General features: G+C 39.6%; 1 protein-coding gene across 2 annotated transcripts in view; it reads left to right on the top strand.

Annotated features, from left to right (window-relative positions):
* The window catches only part of DMGDH (dimethylglycine dehydrogenase), a 75363-nt gene extending 57308 nt beyond the window's left edge, over nt 1-18055 (top strand). The window contains exons 14-15 of one of the 2 annotated variants that reach the window (XM_021084481.1): nt 9758-9892; nt 16713-18055. In XM_021084481.1, coding sequence (XP_020940140.1) covers nt 9758-9892; nt 16713-16928 — 351 coding nt within the window. In that variant the 3' untranslated portion in view covers nt 16929-18055. The remainder of the gene's footprint in view (nt 1-9757; nt 9893-16712) is intronic. The other variant, XM_021084480.1, reaches the window with a different exon arrangement.

Here is a 21653-nt window from a genome sequence, read left to right as displayed (position 1 = left end):
TTACAGAAAAATGACTACAGGCAAAATCCTTTCAGTTTTTTGAAGACCTTGGTAAGAGATATCTTGAGACCTATCGAGGCTTTTTTCACCCTGTTTTTCCTATTTCTTTTAGTAATTATTTACTTTGCATTTAGGCTTGAGCGTTCTACTTAAAACACCAAATGGGCAATTTTTCTTCACCGTAGTCTAGAGAAATGTAAACTATTATGAAAACTCAATATGATAATTGTTGCTAATACAGTTAAGTATAAAAAGATGTCTGACAAAGCCACAGATCCATTTCATTATTTTCCATTGAGTCCTCATCGGACTCAAAATCTGAAAAGTAAATATTTTCTTTAATATTGAATCTAGTAAAAGTCCTAAAACACACACAATGGGGACTATTTTCATTTTGAAACATCAAGTTTGGTTTGGATTCTAATTAACCTAGTTATTGGCCTGGCTTAAGAATCATATTGAAATATTTTCAATAGATTTCTAAGTATCCCAACGTTTCTTTTGGTTAATAGAGTCCTTTTTCTAGTTCTATGGAAGACTTTTTTGAGAAGCAATACTTAACTGTTTAGTAGTTTGGGGTTAGAAAAGTGTTAGATGAATTGTTTTAGTTTGCAAAGAGCAGAGGATGAAAACTCTGTGAATGTGGGAGTATTCATTTCCAGCCAATAACAGCAGACTGAAGTTAACACTAATAATTAATACTTTGCTAATAAAGAGATATGGAAATTACGGTTGTTATTAAACTTAAATGGAATGTTAAGAAGCTCTGCATAGAGGGAAAAGACCCCAAGAATTAGGAAGCCTCTTGGGTTCATGGTTTGGTGCTAATTCACTTTGGCACATGGGGCAAGACCTCTAACTTTGGGCTTTAATTTTCTCATATGAAAAATGATACTAGACTAAGTTTTCTGCCTATTTAAAAACATGGGTGATTCTAATTGTGTGACTATGAGGTATAATTTGTCTTGATGGAGTGGTAGGCCAGTCAGATCCATTCCTTTAAATAGGTGAATCCAGTATATGGCTTAATCAGTTTGACCTGTGAGGATAAGCACAACTAACTGGTGGAAGTTAAGTTTACGTGGAATGCAGGTTAGTCATGGCCACATGTGTTCCAAAGGGATTCCCATCAGGACTGGTTTTCAGTGGTGATCCCTGAGCCCCATTTTATTTTATTTTATTTTTTTTATTTTTTGCTATTTCTTGGGCCGCTCCCGCGGCATATGGAGGTTCCCAGGCTAGGGGTCGAATCGGAGCTGTAGCCACCGGCCTACACCAGAGCCACAGCAACGCGGGATCCGAGCCGCGTCTGCAACCTACACCACAGCTCACGGCAACGCCGGATCCTTAACCCACTGAGCAAGCGCAGGGACTGAACCCGCAACCTCATGGTTCCCAGTCGGATTCGTCAACCACTGCGCCACGACGGGAACTCCCCTGAGCCCCATTTTAAATGAGGAGCTAGTGGCAGAAGGATAGTAGCAGAAGTCTGGTCACCTGGATTTTCATCTCTGCTCTGCCACTCATGGTTCACTGGTGACCAGTAGGCCTCTGTGCGGTTCTCTCCATGTCTATAAATGCAGGAGTGTGATTCCACCAGTTCTGTGCCTGGTGCCTAAGGGAGGGCTTCTTGTGGATCCAGCATGTTACACTGATTCTTTGACGTCTTTGTGAACTTTGGATATTTAGGTTAAGAATGATTTTGGCGGAGTTACTGTCATGGCTCAGTGGTTAACAAACTCGGCAAAGACAGGTTCGATCCCTGGCCTCCCTCAGTGGGGTAAGGATCTGGCATTGCCATGAGTTGTGGTGTAGGTTGCAGATGCAGCTCAGATTCCGCATCTGTGGCTGTGGTGTAGGCTGGTGGCTGTAGCTCTGATTGGACCCCTAGCCTGGGAATCTCTTTATGCCATGGGTGCAGCCCTAAAAAAAAAAAAAAAAACAAAAAAAACAAAACGAAAAAAACAAAAAAACTATTTTGCCCAACAATTCAATCAAACTGATGCTTGCCTTGCATGTTTTGATGGCTTTTGACTCCAAATATATGGCACAGAAAACATCCAACACTAGGTTTTTATAATTTCTCTCTCCTCACCCATAAGAACCCACCACCTTGACTTCTTATTAGAACCTTCCTTCCCTTGCAGCTGTCAAATTTGGTTTTAGCTACACATCTGAAAACTCCATTGCTCTGAGAATCACAACCAAAATATATGCTGGTTTAATTTATTTCATTTTCATGTGCTTTTAGGTAATATGTATGCCTTTAATAAAGCTAATAAAAGATGAGTAATTATCCTTCACTTAAAACCTACTTAATGTTTTCATTTATGTGGGTATTATATTTAGGATATATTACAGGTGGCTGTCTTAATGGCTTTTATTGCTTTTTAAAAGTATAAATTAAAAAAAAACATAAGCCAAAACTATTTTAAGGTATAATCTCAGGGCCCCAGAAATATATGTTTCTTAAAGACTTTAACAGCTATTTATATAGTTAATTTAGCAGTGACTCACTAAAAGAATATCTTTCTGTTCTTAGGTCATCCGGAAAGCACTCATTTTAATCACAGCGCTTACTTTCAGACACATTTTCTTCTCTCATTTATAATTAATAGCTATGTAATGAAGTCTACAGTTTTGAGAGGGAAGTCAAGTAAAATGAGAATGAATTGCTATTGGCCCACTTTAAATCTTCCCAAGCCAGGCGGAAGATGAGCTTGGGAAGGGAGAATTGTCTCAAGAGGCAGATAACACCTCTTACCTGGGGTTTTTCTGTTTGTTTGTTATTCTTTTTTCTTTTTAGGGCCTCACCTCTGACATAGGAAATTTTCCAGGCCAGGGGTCAAAATGGAGCTGCAGCTGCCGGCCTACACCAAGCTGTGTCTGTGACCTATACCACCGCTCACGGTAATGCCGGGGATCCTTAACCCACAGAGTGAGGCCAGGAATCGAATCTGCATCCTCATGGATACTAGTCAGGTTCATTACCACGGAGTCATAATGAGAACTCCCTTATTTTTTTAAGTTTTATTGCAATATAGTTAATTTACCATGTTGTGATTATATCTGCTGTACAACAGGTACACAGTTGTACATATACGCATACCCATCCTCTCTCATAGTTTCCCCACTGAATTGTTACTTTTTTTTTTCAGTCTTTTTTTAAGGGCCACACCACGGCATATGGAGGTTCCCAGGCTAGGGGTTGAATTGGAGCTGTAGCCACAGGCCTACACCACAGCTCACAGCAATGCGGGATCCTTAAACCACTGTGAGAGGCCAGGGATCAAACCTGCGTCCTCATGGGTGCTAGTCAGATTCATTTCCACTGAGCCATGATGGGAATTCCTGAATTTGTTACTTTTAATTTTTCTCTTTTAAATGATGTTTTCTGGGGTTCCTCCACCTCTCCTATTTCCTGTGATTAACTGATAACCTTATGCTCCTGCTTAGACTTTGGTAAAATTGTGCATTTGGCAGAGTTAAGCTCCCTTCCCAGCACATCTTATTCCTTCCACTCCCTGGCACCCACCCCAATAGTCCTCATCCAGCACCCCCAAAAATCCCTTCTGAACCTTTTGGTTGTGGCCAGCTTATTATTATTATTATTATTATTAAAGTATAGTTAATTTACAATGTTTCATCAAGTTCTGTAGTACAACAAAGTGACCCAATCACACACATTTCCCTGTGCTGTATAGTAGGGTCCCATTGCCCATCCATTCCAAATATAACAGTCTACATCCAAAAAACCCCCAAAAAGCCCATCCATACCACTCCCTCCCCTTTCCCCTTTGGAAACCCCAAGTCTGCTTTTCTCGGCCATGACCCATTTCCATGGGGTTTTTTTTTGATGTTGTTGTTGTTGTTTTAGATAGGATCATCTGTGCCATAATTTAGATTCCACAAATAAGTGCTATCGTATGGTATTTGTCTTTTTCTTTCTGGCTTACTTGACTTAGTGTGAGAGTCTCTAGATCCATCCATGTTGCTACAAATGGCATTAGTTTGTCTTTTTTATGGCTGAATAATATTCCATTGTATGTATGTACCACATCTTCTTATTCCATTCATCTGTCAATGGACATTTAGGTTGTTTCCATGTCTTGGCTATGGAGAACAGTGCTTCAATGAACATAGGGGTACATGTATCTTTTTCAAGGAAAGTTTTGTCTAGATACATGCCCAGCAGTTGGAATCACTGGACCATATGGTAGCTCTATATTTAGTTTTCTGAGGTACCTCTATACTGTTGTCAGTAGTGGTTGTACCAATTTACATTCCCTCCAACAGTGGAGGAGGGTACCTTTTCCTCCAACCCTCTCCAGCATTTGTTATTTGTTGACTTGTTAATGATGGCCATTCTGACTGGTGTGAGGTGGCACCTCATTGTTGTTTTGATTTGCATTTCTCTAATAATTAGTGATATTGAGCATTTTTCATATACCTGTTGGCCATATGTACGTCTTTGGAGAAATGTCTATTTGGGTCTTCTGCCCATTTTTCACTTGGGTTGGTTGGTTTGTTGTTGAGTTGCATGAGTTATTTATATATTTTGGAGATTAGGCCCTTGTCTGTTGGCAAAGATTTTCCCCATTCTGTGGGTTGTCTGTTTTTGTTTTTGTTTTTTAATGGTTTCCTTTCTGTGCAAAAGCTTTTGAATTTGATTAGGTCCCATTGGTTTGTTTGTGTTACTGTCATTAGTCTAGGAAGTGGATCAAACAAGATGTTGCTGAGATTTATGTCAAAGAGCGTTCTGCCTATATTTTCCTCTAGGAGTTTTATAAGTGTCTGGCCTTAAATTTAGGTCTTTAATCCATTTTGAGTTTATTTTTGTATAGGGTGTTAGATAGTGTTCTACTTTCATTCTTTTACATGTAGCTTTACAGTTTCCCCCACATCATTTATTGAAGAGACTATATTTCTTCCACTGTATGTTCTATTGCCATTTGTCATAGATTAGTTGACCATAGGTACTCAGGTTCCTATCTGGGCTTTCTTTCTTTTTTTTTCTTTTTCTTTTTGTCTTTCTGCCTTTTCCAGGGCCGCTCCTGGGGCATTTGGAGGTTCCCAGGCTAGGGGTCTAATTGGAGCTGTAGCCACCGGCCTACTCCACAGCCACAGCAACGAGGGATCTGAGCAGCATCTGCGACCTCCACTACAGCTCACGGCAACGCCGAATCCTTAACCCACTGAGCAAGGCCAGGAATCAAACCCAAGCCTTATGGTTCCTAGTCGGATTCATTAACCACTGCACCATGATGGCAACTCCCATATCTGGGCTTTCTATCCTATTTCATTGGTCTATATTTTTGTTGTTGTGAGGTCGTGGCCAGTTTTCATCACAGTCCCTCTGACTCAAAGGAGATGAAAAGATGGGGCTGGGCTCCCGAGATCTCTGTTCTTAACAGGTTTTTTGATCGTCTTTGGTTAACTCACTTCTTTAGGCCCCAGATCTACCATCTATGGGGTATTGGGAAGATTGACTGAAAAGTGCAAGGAGTTTTGGAGTTTATGCAGATGATAGCTAACATGAAAGCTCATCTTTCAAACTCAGTTCAAGGCCTTGCTTCTGTAAATCTGTTGCTGGCAGAATGCCATCTCAGCCCCCTCCAAATTAATCATTACTCCTTCTTGAGTCCGCACCATGCACACCCCTATCCTAGCCTCTGTTTGTTTACATTTCTACCTTGGACATGCATTTGACATTTTTTTTTTTGTTTTAAACTTAACAGAATGTTAAAGTTTTAACACTCTCATAGAACAAACAGAAGCAACATTGACTCATGCTTCCAACTGGTAGTACAGATGCATATGCTGTCATGTGTCGTGTACCATGTTTCCTGTGATCTCAAATTATTCTTTTTTCCTCGGACACATTAAACATTGAAGAAATAAAATAATTTTAGCACTGGGCATGTCGCGATGTGGAGGGAATGGGTCACATCTCCTCAGGGGCCTTTGAGGAGCTCTAAGACCATGTTCTATTTAGCTCTAAATCCCCTGTGTCTAGTAGCTCATACCCAGCAGGAGAATGACAATTGTTGAGTAAATAATTGAAAGAAAATTCTTTAATAGGGACTCAAGAGAACCCCAAACCTTCAAGATCTGAATGAATCTGTGATAGCAGAGATTCAGATTCTACAAGGAGGTCAAGAAACCATTCAAGATCCTCTGAAACTCCATAAATGACATTGTATAGTGCACAGCCACGCAGGATTATTCTAATTACTTTTCCACACAATAAAGTGTGAGACTTTTTTTCACTGCAGTCATTGGCTTCCTTTATAGACAAGAACTCTAAAAAGCACCTCTTGTCATCATGATAGCAAGTCCTTTATTTTTCTTTTTACTATTTTTTATTTTTAAAAAACTGTAAAATTTTTTATTAAAGTGTAGTTGGTTTACAATGTTCTGTCAATTTCTGCTATACAGCAGGGTGATCCAGTCCTAACACACACGCACACACAGTCTTTTTATCTTATTATCTTCTATCATTTAAAAAAAATTTTTTTTATCTTTTTGCCATTTCTAGGGCTGCTCCCGCGGCATATGGAGGTTCCCAGGCTAGGGGTCCAATAGGAGCTGTAGCCACCGGCCTACACCACAGCCACAGCAACGTGGGATCCGAGCCGCATCTGCAACCTACACCACAGCTCATAGCAACACCAGATCCTTAACCCACTGAGCAAGGCCAGGGATTGAACCCACAACCTCATGGTTCCTCATTAACACTGATCCACGACAGGAACTCCATCTTCTGTTATGTTTTATCACAAGTGATGAGATAGAGTTCCCTGTGCTCTACAGTAGGACCTCATTGCTTATCCATTCTAAATGTAATAGTTTGAATCTACTAACCCCAAACTCCCAGTCCATCGCACTCCCTCCCCCTGCCCCCTTGGCAATCACAAGGCTCCTCTCCATGTCTGTAAGTCAGTCTCTGTTCTGTAGATAAGTTCATCTATGCCATATTTTAGAGTCCACAAGTGACATGTTAGTTGTCTTTCTCTTTCTGACTTCATTCACTTGGTGTGAGAATCCCTAGTTGCATATATGTCACTACACATTTGTTATTTGTTGACTTGTTAATGATGGCCATTCTGACTGGTGTGTGGTGGTACCTCATTATGGTTTTGATTTGCACTTCTCTAATAGTTAGTGATGTTGAGCATCTTTTCATGTGCCTATTGGCCATCCTCAGGTCTCTTTTGGAGAAGTGTCTCTTTAGGTCTTCCCCCATTTTTTGATTGGGTTATTTGGGGTTTTTTGCTGTTGTATGAGATAGAATATATTTTGGAAATTAAGCCCTTGTCAGTTGCTCATTTGCAACTATTTTCTCCCATTCTATAGGTTGTCATTTCATTTTTTTATGGTTTCCATTGCTGTGCCAAAGCTTGTAAGTTTGATTAGGTCCCATTGATTTCTTTTTCTTTTTATTTCTGTTGCCTCAGGAGACTGACCTAAGAAAATATTTGTTCAGGTGATATCAGAGAATGTTTTGCCTATGTTCTCATCTAGCAGTCTGATGGTTTCTTCTCTTGTGTTTAAGTCTTTTAAGCCATTTTGAGTTTTTGTGCATGGAGTGAGGATGTGTTCTAGTTTCATTGATTTACATGCAGCTTGTCCAGTTTTCCACCACCACTTGCAGAGGAGACTGTCTTTTTCTCAGTTCATATTCTTGCCTTTTTTTTTTTTTTTTTGCCAAAGATTAATTGACCATTGGTGTTTGGATTTAAAAAAAAAAACTTTTTATAAATTATTTTGTGGGGTTTTTTCTTTTTTCTTTTTTTTTTTTTCTTTTTTTGACTGCACTTGTGGCATGAAAAAATTCTGCAGAGAGGAATCAAAACTGTGTCACAGCAGAAACCTGAGCTACAGTGGTGACAATGCCAGGTCCTTGACCTGCTGCACCACAAGGAAATGCCAGCAAGTCTTCTTTTAAAAGATAGCAGTATATATGTTATATATATTAGAATTCCTCCTGACCACTAGTCCCATCTTAAACAATGTGAGTTCCAGTCATCTTTGAATTTTTACCTGGCTTAATAATAAAGCTTGTAGTTGGTTCTTAGTATCTGGATCACAGCTAAGGGGAGAGAATTGAACTCATTTTGCAATTATTTTAACCTTGGCCAATGGAAACTTTCTTTTGCTCCCCGTGCAGTCGGTCATTTCAAGTTGCGATATCCGCAGAAATCATACCGCCCTGTGGGCTTCTCCTAGACATTGTGAATCAGTAAAGTCGTCAACAGGGGAGGGTCTCAGGCAGAGGTTATATGAGCACCTCTTCTCCTTCTTCATTGAGAGCGGAAGGCACTTACTGGCCCCAATCCTTAAAGTTCTGTGTGCTGAAAAGAATTGTATAAATCCTAAATGTTGGCAGCCGAGGACCTGTGTGGCCTGAAACAATGTTTCCTTTCTTCTTTGATCAACGAAGAAATTAAAGTCATTGTTTCTTTTCTTTCAGAGGGTAGTTAATCTATGAGAACTGGTTTGAGAATTTGTCTTCCACATAAGTCTAATTCACCAGAGATGTGATTTTAGATGTCACAAATTCTTCCTTTTTCCTGTTCAGATGAGAGATGAGCACACTGACGGAGAAGCCTTACCCCAGCGCCTCACCTGAGTCCACCCTCCCTCCTTGGCTCTCCCACTGCTCTTGGCCTCTGATTAGTTTTGCACACTGGTCAAGGGTCCCTGGCATTCTGGTTGGATAGCATGGCATCTTCTGTACTACTTAAGTGTCTCCACTGAGGAGTCATGGCTCACCTGTTTGTCCTGCTCAGTTATAAGGTGTATTACTAATAAATATGAAAGTCTTGGAGTTTGCAGAATTCCTACTTTTTTTAAAAAAATATATATTGGTGTATAGTTGCTTTGCAATGTTTTGTTAGTTTCAGGTGTACAGCAAAGTGATTTGGTTATAATAGACATATATCCATTCTTTTTCAGATTCTTTCCCATATAGGTGATTTCTGTTTTTTGTTTTTAATGCATAAACATGTATTCAGGTTACGTCTATAACAATGTCACTGTCACTCACATTGGAAATAAGCCTGAGTGTGCCCAGGGGACTGCACCAGGAACAGGAATGTCATCTGTCGTGTGTGGTGGGGAAGGAGGGGAAAAAAACGTTGAAAAGTGCCGCATTTGAGAATACGCTCTTTGATCGCAGTGTCTGCTAGCTGACAAATTCTGTAACCCACACGGGGCCTAGCAGGATGCCTCCCACACAGTAGGGGCTCAATAAATTTCCTGAATGAACTCATGAGACAGCCCAGTAGGTTAACACATTCCAGGAATGTGGAATTGTTCTGACGAAGGAAAAAATATAGGGCATCTGGGGGTTGTTTTGGCATCCCACCTCAAAAAAGTGAATTCCCTTCTTGGGAAAGACTTCTTTTAGGTAACAGTTGGCTTGTGCCTGGCTCACCGCTCACCGTCCAGAACCATTGGCTTCAAGGGTCACTTTCATAATCAGTCATCGCACTATCAGGCCTTCTGGTTTTCTGCCTGGTAAATTGTTACCACACGTTACTACCCTTAAGTCTAAGCTACTTGAAGGAATAGATGGGCTGATACTGTCATTGGGGGACTAAGAAATATTTGTCTAGCTGTTTGATCCAATCTGTATTTTTATTTAATGTGTAATTGGCGAGAAAATAGCCAAGGCAAATTTAAATGCTTGCATCTCTAACCTTGTCACTGTGTCTGGGCATTCATTCATCATCATTATCTCGGATTCCTGCAGCCGGCAGACTTCATAGGAAAGCAAGCACTGAAACAGATTAAAGCCAAGGGGCTGAAACGGAGACTGGTCTGCCTCACCTTGGCAACGGACGATGTTGATCCAGAGGGAAATGAAAGCATCTGGTATGACGGCAAGGTGAGTGTGGAGGACCCCACAGCCAGGGCCGCTGCAGCGGGTCCGCGGCACAAATTGTCATCTCTGTTTCCGTTTACAGTTGGCTGCTAGTTATGTATCTATTGGTGAGACGACACTCTTGGATTCTGAACTACCATTCAAGAAACAGAAATTGAGAGGAAAATGAAATAGGGCTCATTTTTGACAACATCCAATTCCATGTCATTTAGTTAAAGGCAATAAACTCAAAGACATGAAGTACATTGGACAATGAGGAAGGTGTGACTTGGTAAAATGACCTGTTGGCTCACCACATCCCTACCTGGGAGTGCAAGAGGGCATTTTTATAAAGAATTTGGTGTGCCAACTTTGCTTCTCAGGGATCTTTTGGAAGGAAGCATTTTCTTTCTTTTTTTTTTTAAATAATGATTTTTAATTTTTTTTCACTATAACTGGTTTATAGTGTTCTAGTTTCATTGATTTGCATGCAGCTGCCCAGGTTTCCCAGCAATACTTGCTGAAAAGACTGTCTTTTTTCCCATTTTCTGTTCTTGCCTCCCTTGTCAAAGATTAATTGACCATAGGTGTTTGGGTTTATTTCTGGGTTCTCTATTCTGTTCCATTGGTCGGTCGGTCTGTTTTGGTAGCAGTACCACACTGTCTTGATGACTGGGGCTTTGCAATATTGCCTGAAGTCTTGGAGAGTTATGCCAGAAGGAGGCAATTCTTAACTTTAGCACCTCAGCAGAAAAAAAATTCCAAATGAAAACATCTATGAAATAGAGGGATAAGCCTTAGAAAGCAAAGTGGCAATCTTCTAGCTCTTCAAGAGGAATCAGAATACCTTCTTCTCGCTTTGGAATGCTACACTTCCTTCTCTCACTGTTGGAACTCAGTAAAGCCAAAGTTAATCAGATAACTTACCCATAGAACTTCACTTCCTCTACTTGTTATGACTACTCATGAAACCCATTTTGGCTCAACATCTTGCTGTGTTTTGGCTGGTGTCATCAGGCAGGGACGCTCAACTTAGACCAAGGGGCTTTTCAGACCCGTCTAAACAGGTGTTCTGTATTGATTAGGGTCTGTTTGGTCAACACCCAAAGCTCAGAAGTTCTATGCCTGGGTTTTGTTCTCATGCCCTGCCGCCTACTTAATACTTGTTTCCATTTTCCTTGCCTCTTCAGTGACAAAATTAGTGCTGGAGGTGGGGAGAGCCAGTGGCGGCAAATCTCAGCCTTTGGGTTACTAAAGAAATGGCTGTTTGGGCTGAGACATGGGTCATTTGAATATACAGCTGACATCTACAGAGTTGCTACTTGTGCTGGATATTTTTGATGTACTCTCATTTACTTTTGCAACACCCCTCCAGAGATGTATGGTCATTCCCATTTAAGGATGACTTTGGGGCTCAGAGAGATTAAGTAACTTGCTTGAGGTCACACAGCTGGTGATTCACGGAGCTGATCGCTAAGCCAGGTACAATTGGATTTGCAATTGTTCATCTTGTCTTCTAAGCCATGTTGGTTTCCCCCATTTGCCCTCTTTTCTATCACCGATGTCCTCCTGTGTTCTTCTAAGCACTTAATTGTCTACCCATGTTCTTACGCATTGAATAACAGGCAGATATTCTTAGATACTATGATGCCAATAGATCTTTTCTTAGAGCTTAAGCTCTTAAACACCTCTCCTTTAATTGTGTTGTTTGCTTTTCTGTTTGAACCATTTCTGCTCTTACTTCACTGTTGCTACTTCCTCTTTCTGATCTAGTCTCTGGATCAGCCTTCTTTTCCTTTTTCTTTCCTTTTCTTTTCCTGTCCTATCTTGTCTTTTGTCTTTTCCTTTTCCATTTCCTTCCCTTTCTTTTCTATTGTGTTCTTTCCTTTTTTTTTTTTTTCAATATAAAGAAGTTTGTTGCATGTCTTCATTGACAGGAGAAAAATAAGGAACACAGCATTTCAGACTTTATTCAAACCCACAAATGGTAATGAAGGGCACTCACAAGTGACAGGCATGATCCTAAGATCTGAGATCAGACGAGATCAGGCGTGTTCAGGGTGGTATGGTCGTAGAAGATCCCTAAGATCTGGATCAAAGGCCATGCTGGGGAACATGGGTGACTTGTCAGCTTTGCTCCTCAGCACCTCTGCACCTTCCTCTCTGTGCCTCCCTGACACCCCGAGATCAGTTAAAAGTGCAGAAACAAAGTCACTCTAAAGGAGGTTGCAGCCCTCTTTTCTTAATATGTTCTTCCTCTAATTTCAAAGTTTCCCTCGATTTCCCCTGATAAGGCTTCTGCCATTAACTGCTGGAGCCTCTCTGGGTCTCAGGGTTCTCATCTGTGAAATGAATGAGGCCATGTCTAAGGTTCTTTCCGCCTCTAATTAATTTTTCCCTAGGCGTTATCTTTCTCCCACCTCTTTTTTGCTTTGTTCTACATTCCACTCTATTCTCATTCCGCTTTCTCAGTCTTCCCAACTCGGTCGGTAACCCCCTCGTGCTGACAGTCTGTTTTACTTGGCCACGAAAGAACAAGGGATTATGTTGCAACCTTCTGTATGCAACCTCCTATCAACCATGGTCAACTGACAGATGTTTAGTCATCTTGCATGTGACCATACCAAGTTAAAGTGAAAAACACTGGAAACCTGTACCTTAAACTTACAAATACTATATGTCAATTATATCTCCACAAAGCTGGAGAAAAAGAAAAACCCTGGAAACCCAAGTACCATTTTCAAGTGTTATTCTCTTGGTCATATCTGTGCACTGAGCTTATGTATTTTACGTTTTTCATCTTTCCTGCTATAGGCCATCTGTTTCTAGAGCTGCTCGTCCAGTCAAAGTTCTACCTATTAATAACGTTTCTTTTAAATTTCCCGATATCAGCTTTCTGCTTATTAGTACGGTCCTCATTTTATCATGCAGATAACTGACTCTCTATCATCCTCTTTATACATGGGAATGATGTGAAGTATTTTTTAATTTTATTTCCTGACTTTGTTTAGACCTATACTACCTGTAGCATTCGATATTTTATTGTTGCATGTATTTGCAGGGCTAGAGATGGGGTGCACATTTATTCATTTGTTCCACACATTTGAGGGTCTGCTATGGGCAGTAATATTCTAGGCTTTGAGGATGCAGCAGTGAACAAAACAGACAAGAATCTCTGCCCCCGTGGAGCTTACATTCCCTGGGAGGGAGAGAGAAACAACGAACGTAATATCAGAGTGATTAGTCCCTTGGGGAAACGTGAAGTCCAGCTGAGAGACGGGCAGTGCTGGAAAGAGGGCTAATGATTTTAAGTGAGGTTTCATTTTTTAAAAAATCAAGGCATAAGAGTGAGCATAAGAAGGGCTTTAATTAGTTATCAAAGCAGCTTTGGGAGTTCCCTTGTGGCTCAGTGGGTTACAGATAAGGCATTGTCACTGGCATTGTTGTCTGGCTGGGAACTTCCACATGCCATGGTTGTGGCCAAAAAGAAACAAACAGAAAAAAAAAAAAAAAAAAAACTTTGCTGGGAAGTAAATTTTGAAGACAAGGTTTTTTTGTTTTTGTTTTTATTTTTTATTCTTTTGCTTTTCTAGGGCCATCCCGAGGCATATGGAGGCTCCCAGGCTAGGGGTCTATTCGGAGCTGTTGTCGCCAGCCTACGCCAGAGACACAGCAACGCAGGATCTAAGCCAAGTCTGCAACCTACACCACAGCTCACAGCAACGCAGGTTCCTTAACCCACTGAGCAAGGCCAGGGATCGAACCCGAAACCTCATGGTTCCTAGTCGATTTGTTAACCACTGAGCCATGACAGGAACTCCATGAAGAGAAGGTTTTTGAGGAGGGAAGTTTGGAGAGTTTAGAAAGCCTTCTTTTTCATTATTAATAACCAGACACACAGGGACAGCCAAAGAAACACAATATATCATCAAGTTTAAATTATGTTCCCTCTTTCAAAGGCCGTTTACCACGTTATCTTCTCTAAGTCAGTTACAAGCGTCTTTAAGTCTCCTAATTAAGAGAAGAATAAGAGGAGACTAAAAATAAATGATAATGAAGCCTGTTTACATTGGTGAAAAGAAGGCTGATGTTTGAATTCACAGAGAATATGAGAATCTGCTAGCAAGGGTGAGGGCAAGTTGTTCTCATGATTCACTGAGCAAAAAGAAGCAATGGATTTAATTGAATCTGGAAGATATTAATGGAGAAAGATGTAACATTTATGCTAGGGAAAAACCTCTCCCTGGAGACTCAGTAATAAGATAAAATGAAAGGCCAGAGTTCTAAAATACTCTGGGCTATGAGCTCCTGGATTAGAGGGATATTAAGAGGAAAATAAAAAATAATCTAGCCAAAAGCAAAGCATTCAATAAATATTTTAAGAATAGCATGCACAAAATAAAGACTCTATTTCTTTAAGTTACAAATGCAGAAATACCTACAAGGCAATCACTATTGTGATTTAAAGAAATGAGAAAGCATGAGGAAATAGGGCACACGGTCTCTGAAGAGTGATGGTGGGTGTTTGATCCATTGAGTTAGGGGATTTGGCCAAGAAACTTGCTCAGAATGTTTCCTGTCATCTGGAGATGCCCCTGCCGGCCCCAAATCAGGTTAACTTTCCCAGAGCTCCAAACACAGATGTCTGTTTAAGAGACTCAGATGTGACACCAAGTTACCAAGAAGGTCTTTCAAAAAAGCAATGATTAAAACTCTAACCACCCTGACCCAATCCCTGCTTTGTATCACTGATGATCTGGAGGAGAAAAGCCATTTTGAAACAGGCATGTTATCTCAGCAATATCTTCACAGTAAATCATCTGCCAGAGAGAAGCTTTCACTAATGAATGCATTCACTTTTTTAAAAAAATAACCATAATAAGTTCAGAAATTATATGGAGTGCTTCTGATTTGGGGTTTCAACGAGATAATTAAAAACTGGGACTACAGAGATAGCAGCCTGTATTTAATGTCATAAATGCCTTAACATCTAAAAGACTAGAAATGCTGTAATATGACTGGACTGTTGTGGGCCCTTTGCTGAGGCAGCGGAGCATCACCAGGCTGATTCATGTCTGAGGGTATTTTTGGACCACCAGCTGTGAGCAGCCGCTAGACGGTGAGGCTCTAAGGATCAGTGTAACGTTGTGGAGCCAGGAGAAGCCATTTTGGGCAGAGCTATATATCATATTTTGTTTTGGCTTTCTTCCTTTTATTTTTTAAAAATGCGATATTTTAACCTGTAGGGTTGGTTTTTTTTTTTTTTTTTTTCATTTTATCTATTTTTCCTTCCCTTTCATCCTTTTTTTTTTTTTTTTAGATAAGAGTTGTGGAAACCAGATCTAGTCTTCTAATCGAGATTGTTATATAGACTGTTTTTTTTTTTTCTTTGTAACATAAAATCATGGTTTTCATTTCTTAACTTTTGATTCCTTGTTCAGTATTTATCTCTGGTTTGCCATCCCAAGTTATCCTAATTCATCCTTCTTAACTTTGATGATTCAGGCTAACTCCACATCTCCGTCATCCACCCATTTTTTTTTTTTTTTTTTTTTTTTGTCTTTTTGTCTTTTAGGGCCACACCCATGGCATTTGAAGGTTCCCAGGCTAGGAGTCCATTCAGAGCTGTAGCTGCCGCCTACGCCAGAGCCACAGAAACAGAGGATCTGAGCCGCACCTGTGACTTACACCACAGCTCACAGCAACGCCAGATCCTTAACCCACTGAGCAAGACCAGGGATTGAACCCGTGTCCTCATGGATGCTACTCAGGTTCGTTAACCACTGAGCCATGACGGGAACTCTGATGGGATCCTGGTCTGCCTGCATTGCCTGCCTCACCTTCCTGGTAATAGTTTCTTGTGTCTGTATGTTAATTCCTTAACTAGGAAGCTCATGAGGGTAGGAACCAGGCCTCCACTCATTTTCCAGAATGTCTAGCAAAATGTTTTGTACATGGTAAAGCTAGAGAGGGTGAAATTTAACATTGAAGTGCCTAGAAATTACCAGGAATTTTTTTTAAAGTCTTATTGAAGTATAGTCCATTTGCAAAATCGTGATAATTTCTGCTGTACAATGAAGTGACCCAGAAACTTACACATATCCATTCTCTTTCAGGAAATGCTAAATGCTTTACATATTCATACATGAGACTCACTTCACATTGACTATGATATATTAATAGAGTTTATTGAGCACTAATTGGACAGGCCATTTTCTAAATGCCAACAGAAAGAGTTGACTGGGTTTGCATTTGGATTTTTTTTTTTTTATTTTTCCGCTGCACCTGCAGCATATGGAAATTCCTGGGCCAGGGATCGAATCTGAGCTGAAGCTGTGCCGTGCCACAGCTGTGGCAATGCCAGATTCTCAACCCACTGTGCCAGGCAAGGGATCAAACTGGCACCTCCCCAGAGACTAGCCAGATCATTAACCCACTATGCCACAGCAGGAACTCCTGCATTCAGATTTTTACATTTTTCTCCTTTGTATCTATTATTGCCATGCTAGTGTGATGATAGAAGTTTGTAAAGTTCAAATGAAAAATTTGATTATTCCTCCTATCAGATCTCTTGAAATGAAACTGAGCAAAATAGTGCTACATATTAAGAAACTAGGTGGTGTTCTTTAAAACTGAGAAATTTCAGAGTAATAGAGATGAATGTTTTGAGAAGGCTTTTTCATTAATCTCCCCCCCCCCAAATGGTTTTCTTCCTGGTGTTATCCTCACAGACAGCATATGGTAAAACTTGCTAAGTTGAATGTATCTCTAAGAGTTTCATCTAAAGAGGAAGCACACAGAGCTGTGACCAAGATGCTGAGGGTGGCGGGGTCTTGTTTTTCAGGTGGTTGGCAACACCACGTCCGGAAGCTACAGTTACAGCATCCAGAAGAGTCTGGCTTTCGCGTATGTCCCTGTAGAGCTGAGCAAAGTGGGACAACAAGTGGAAGTTGAACTATTGGGCAAAAATTACCCAGCAACTGTCATCCAAGAGCCCTTGGTGTTGACAGAACCAACCAGAAACCGGCTTCAGAAAAAGGGTGGGAAGGACAAAATTTGAAAAGACTTTCAGCAGGCCAGTGATTTATGGCTGCTCTACGACTGTAATCAAAAATATAACTGATTCACAGAGGGAATAGGGGAAACCAAAAATTCAGTTCAACATCATCAAAATCTGGATTCAGAATCTAAATAAAACCTTTCTCTTGTTTTCTAAATAAGATGGAATAATTGATGGGCTATTTATATCGTAGTTTCAAATGATGACATTTGAAGTAAATGGTTCTATTATCCTGTATTGTTTATGAAATTCAATCAGCAAAATGTTGTTTGCTAACATACAATCATTATTATAACCGAATTGGAAAGCATTATATAATTCTAGAAACCTTTTCATATGGTTCTTGTTAGCTGAAAACTGAAGTTTTACAGAAAATTAAATGAATATTGTGGATGGATTTATTTCATTGAGAAATATTAATAGAATACGAGATCATTTTTTCAAAATATATCTATAATGGAAATAGTGAAATTCCATATTGGTATAACATTTTTATTCAATTCCCTGAAATATTTACTTTCTTAATGACTTCCCTGAAAGCACTTTTATGAGACGTCATAATTGTCCTTTCAAAGGTTGTTTTAGAAGAGAAATTGCAAAAAAGATCAGAGTCTTCCAAAGGAAGCAGACTTGTAAACCTTCTGAGATGAAGCTGAAACATAAATAGATTGTGCCAGGACAAACACAGGTTGAATACTGAACACGTCTCTTTGGGAAAAATTAATGCAAGTTGACATCACATTGTGCCATTCTGAATATCATTTCACAAGCATTTGACAAAGCAGGTCAGACAAGAGCTGAAGAGCTGACAGGCTTGTCCTTAACACTGTGTACAGCAAAGGGGGAGAAAAGTCATTTGGAAATCATTCTTTGATAGCCTTTTGAAATTATTTGGGTTAGTTGATTGAATAGATAAACTTTCTCATGTAAGACAGTCGGTCATTTATCATTTGTTATACACACACATTTGTTGCCTAAGAAAAGTTTAATAAATGTGTATTCAAGAAAGCTGAATGTGAAGCATGGTGAGATTCTGTAATTTGAATAGATTTTTAAAGATTTAACTTGTATGTTTTGAGAATGTGCCAAATTTACTCTAAATATTTTATAAAAGTAATCATATGTTGGAACTCTAAAATATGACATTCATTTCTCTTTGGTATCTCCTCTTATATAAGAAATGAGGGAAATCTCTTTGGTAACAAATATTTCCTTATTATCAAGAATATTATCTAGAATCTATCTCCTAGTTCTGGCTTCTCATCCTCTGCCTCTCTTGTTAATTGAGCCCAGTTGTTAACTGCGTTGAAACTAATGAAAGAATTGAGAAAACAGAATGCCACATTAGTGGAACAATTTAATAGTACCTAAGTTGTACCTTTCCAGTAACTAATGAGTTACTGGAAAATTATTTACATAAAATATTACTGTATAAGACTCTAATCAAAGGAACAGTACACAGAAATTGGGGAGAACACACTTTACTATGCAAAAACCAAATCTGAAAAAAAAAATTTAAGAAAAAATCACATTTCAAAGAATGCCAGGGGAAACAATGAAGTATGCTGGTCTTATGTTGCTAGAAGACATCAGTAAAGCAGTATTGAATGACTTGATCTTTTTCACCAGTGATTGGGTACTCGTTCTAAAGCAATAGATCAAATAATGTCAAAGTTTGTAATCATTCAGCCAATTTTCTCTGATTTTTAGCAGATGAAGAGAAGCTTTAGAAGTTTTTGCTGTATATAATAGAAAGGTATGACGAATTTTCTGGTGAAGATGTTTTAGTGGAAAATTAACTGCAGAGATATTTGAAAACAACTATAATTGTTCCCAAAGGAACAAATAGTATTGCCATCCCTGGAGTTTGTTGTGAAAGGAGATTTTTATGACTTTCTGCCAAACTCATCATGATGTTAAAGTCTTTTCCTAATTCCTTGTACATCTGTTGCTCATGTAAAAGAAACTTTTGAAATGATAAGCTTAAACAATGCTTTCAATCAAATTTGTGCAAAGATAACTGGACAAATCTGGCTGTACTGCCTAGTAAACATTAATATGTGAAGATAATGAATTTTAGTGAAGTCACTGCAAAACTTGAGGCATAAAAACAGAAAAGATAACTATTATTCACAGACAACATACCAACTTATTACACTAGACCAATATGTGGGTATAAATATTTTCTTTTTTCACAAATAATGTTAAAATATTAACCCCATTTTTATACCATACCATTTGATTTCTATTTTCCTATTTTACTGGATGATTATATGTACAACATTTCATAGGAGACATTTTTCACCTGTTTCTTTTCTGGCTGTTACTACTCATTTCGTGATTATTACTAAAAAATAATTGTCAGATAAAAGAGGCAGAGAATCATTAAAAAATGATTCCCATGGGCTGGTCACCCCGGATGGCTTCTTCATCCACATGCCTGGCACCTCACTAAGGTTGATGGCAACAACTGGGGCTGGGAGGGTGCCTCTCTGCATGTGGCCTCACCATATGACGACTTGTCAGGTGGCTCAAAGAGGGAACTTAATGTGGAGAACCAGCTAGGAATGCCAGCTGCCAAGCTGATACCAGGACCATGCAGGGAGGAGCTGCTAGCTGGAGCTGGAACCATAGAAGAGATACATATACACTGGTGAAGTTGCTACAGGAGCAAAGAGAAGGGAAGAAACACTCTGGCTTCTCTCTTCCTCCCACCTTCCAAACCCTTAACAGTGCCTCCCATTGGCTGGACCTAGGGGGCCAAGCAGGTAAAGGAGCCTGGGATCTGTCGTCTGTAGGGATAGCACCCCCCCCCCAATGTGATACAGAGCAGAGCAAAGATCATGAAATGTAACATGTTGCAAAAGACAACAACTGGCATTCAATACCAACATTCTGTTCAATCCCAGCCAAAGTCAAGAGGTGCAAACATGGCTACTAGAATGTAGGGAGGTTGTGAGGTGGACTAACACGTTTAAAGGGACTATTTACATTATTATTTTTACAAAACATGGTGCATTGGAATATGCTCTCATTTGGATTCAAATAGGAAAATTTTAAATATTTAAATTGTATTTATATATGTATAGACTGTCTCTGGAAGAGTAACAATAGTATTTCTGGGGAAGGACTGAAATTTAGATTTCACTGTATGCCTTTTGAACTTAACTTTTCAATTTAAACAATGTATGTTTCAGGAGTTCCCTCTGTGGTACAGTTGGCTAAGGATCCAGCATTGCTGCAACTGTGGCTCAGATTTGATCCTTAGCCTGAGAACTTATATATGCCATGAGTGTGGCCATTAAAAGACAAACAAACAAATGAAAAATGTATGTTTCACTTTTAAAGACTAATATAATATCTTAATTGTACTTTCTTATCTAGTAAAAGTAGAAAAGTAGGTCCTTATTTTTTTGGGTAATACAATGTGACAGTTTTTATTTTTATTGATTTTTATTTTAATTTTTTGTCTTTTTAGGGCAGTACCGCAGCATATGGAGGTTCCCAGCCTACGGTAAAATCAGAGGTGTAGCTGCTGGCCTACCCACAGCTCACGGCAACACCAGATCCTTAACCCACTGAGCAAGGCTAGGGATCGAACCTCCTGTATCCTCATGAATACTAGTCATTCGTTTCTGCTGAGCCACGACAGGAACTCCAACAGTTTTTGTTTTTTTTTTAAGACAGTGTTTACGTTGGTTTGAGATATTTAAGGATGGCTGCAAAGAGTTGGCTTTGAACTACTTAAGAAATTGATATACAGGGTAAAATGTTCAATAGAGAAAAAGTGAATGCAATTCGGTTGTGTATATTAAGTACTGCATGAAAACAAAGGCTCAGGCTGGGTGAGAGGTGAAGGAAGGGGAAGAAAATAGGAGACCAAGTACAATGTCAACAGCCTGTTTCTTGACCAGGGTGGGGTTTACGTGACTGTGTTCATTTTATGAGAATTCATTGACCTCTGTACCCTTTTGTGCATGATCTTAAGCACACACACAAAATGCAATGTCAGAATCTTCTTATACAAGCGATACTGTTTTCTACTCTCTACTCTCTTCTAGTTGGTTTTGAAGAAATAGGAAATGATAAGCACTGGGCAGGATGAGGGGGTCAAAGGAATTTCAGTTTGAGTTGGCGATAGCTGTTCTTAAGCAGGCTCTCAGTTTCAGAAATGGAGGGAGTTTTCAGAGCTAAAAGAAAACTTGTGTCTTCTTTTAAAAAACCCAATCCTTTTCTTCTCAATGCATAACATATATACGGCCCACAAAACAAAACCAACAATAAAGTGAAGATGCTTCTTAGAATTACCTCTCTATACACTTGGAAGCTTGATGTCTTCATGCCTTGACACTGCGCTGATGCATGTAGCTACTAGCAACTTATACTCACCTGTTAGTCCAGCATATGATCCTACAGGCCTTTAAGAAGACTCTCTCCCCCTCAGTTAGATGTGATCCCAGATCAGTTTTCAAAACTAAATGTATTTGGAAAATAATTTCATAGGTGACATCTAAAATAACAAAGTTTGGAAGTTCCTGTCGTTGCTCAGCGGTTAGCGAACCCAACCAGCATCCATGAGGAGGCAGGTTCAATCCCCGGCCTTGCTCAGTGGGTTAAAGCCCAGCATTTCCATGAACTGTGGTGTAGGTTGCAGATGCAGCTCGGATCTTGCATTGCTGCATCTCTAGTGTAGACCGGTGGCTGTAGCTCTGATTAGACCCTAGC

The sequence above is a fragment of the Sus scrofa genome, chromosome 2 (assembly GCF_000003025.6).
Source record: "Sus scrofa isolate TJ Tabasco breed Duroc chromosome 2, Sscrofa11.1, whole genome shotgun sequence".
Lineage (NCBI taxonomy): Eukaryota > Metazoa > Chordata > Mammalia > Artiodactyla > Suidae > Sus > Sus scrofa.
The sequence above is the reverse complement of the archived record's forward strand: the minus strand, read 5'-3'. Positions and strand labels throughout refer to the sequence as shown.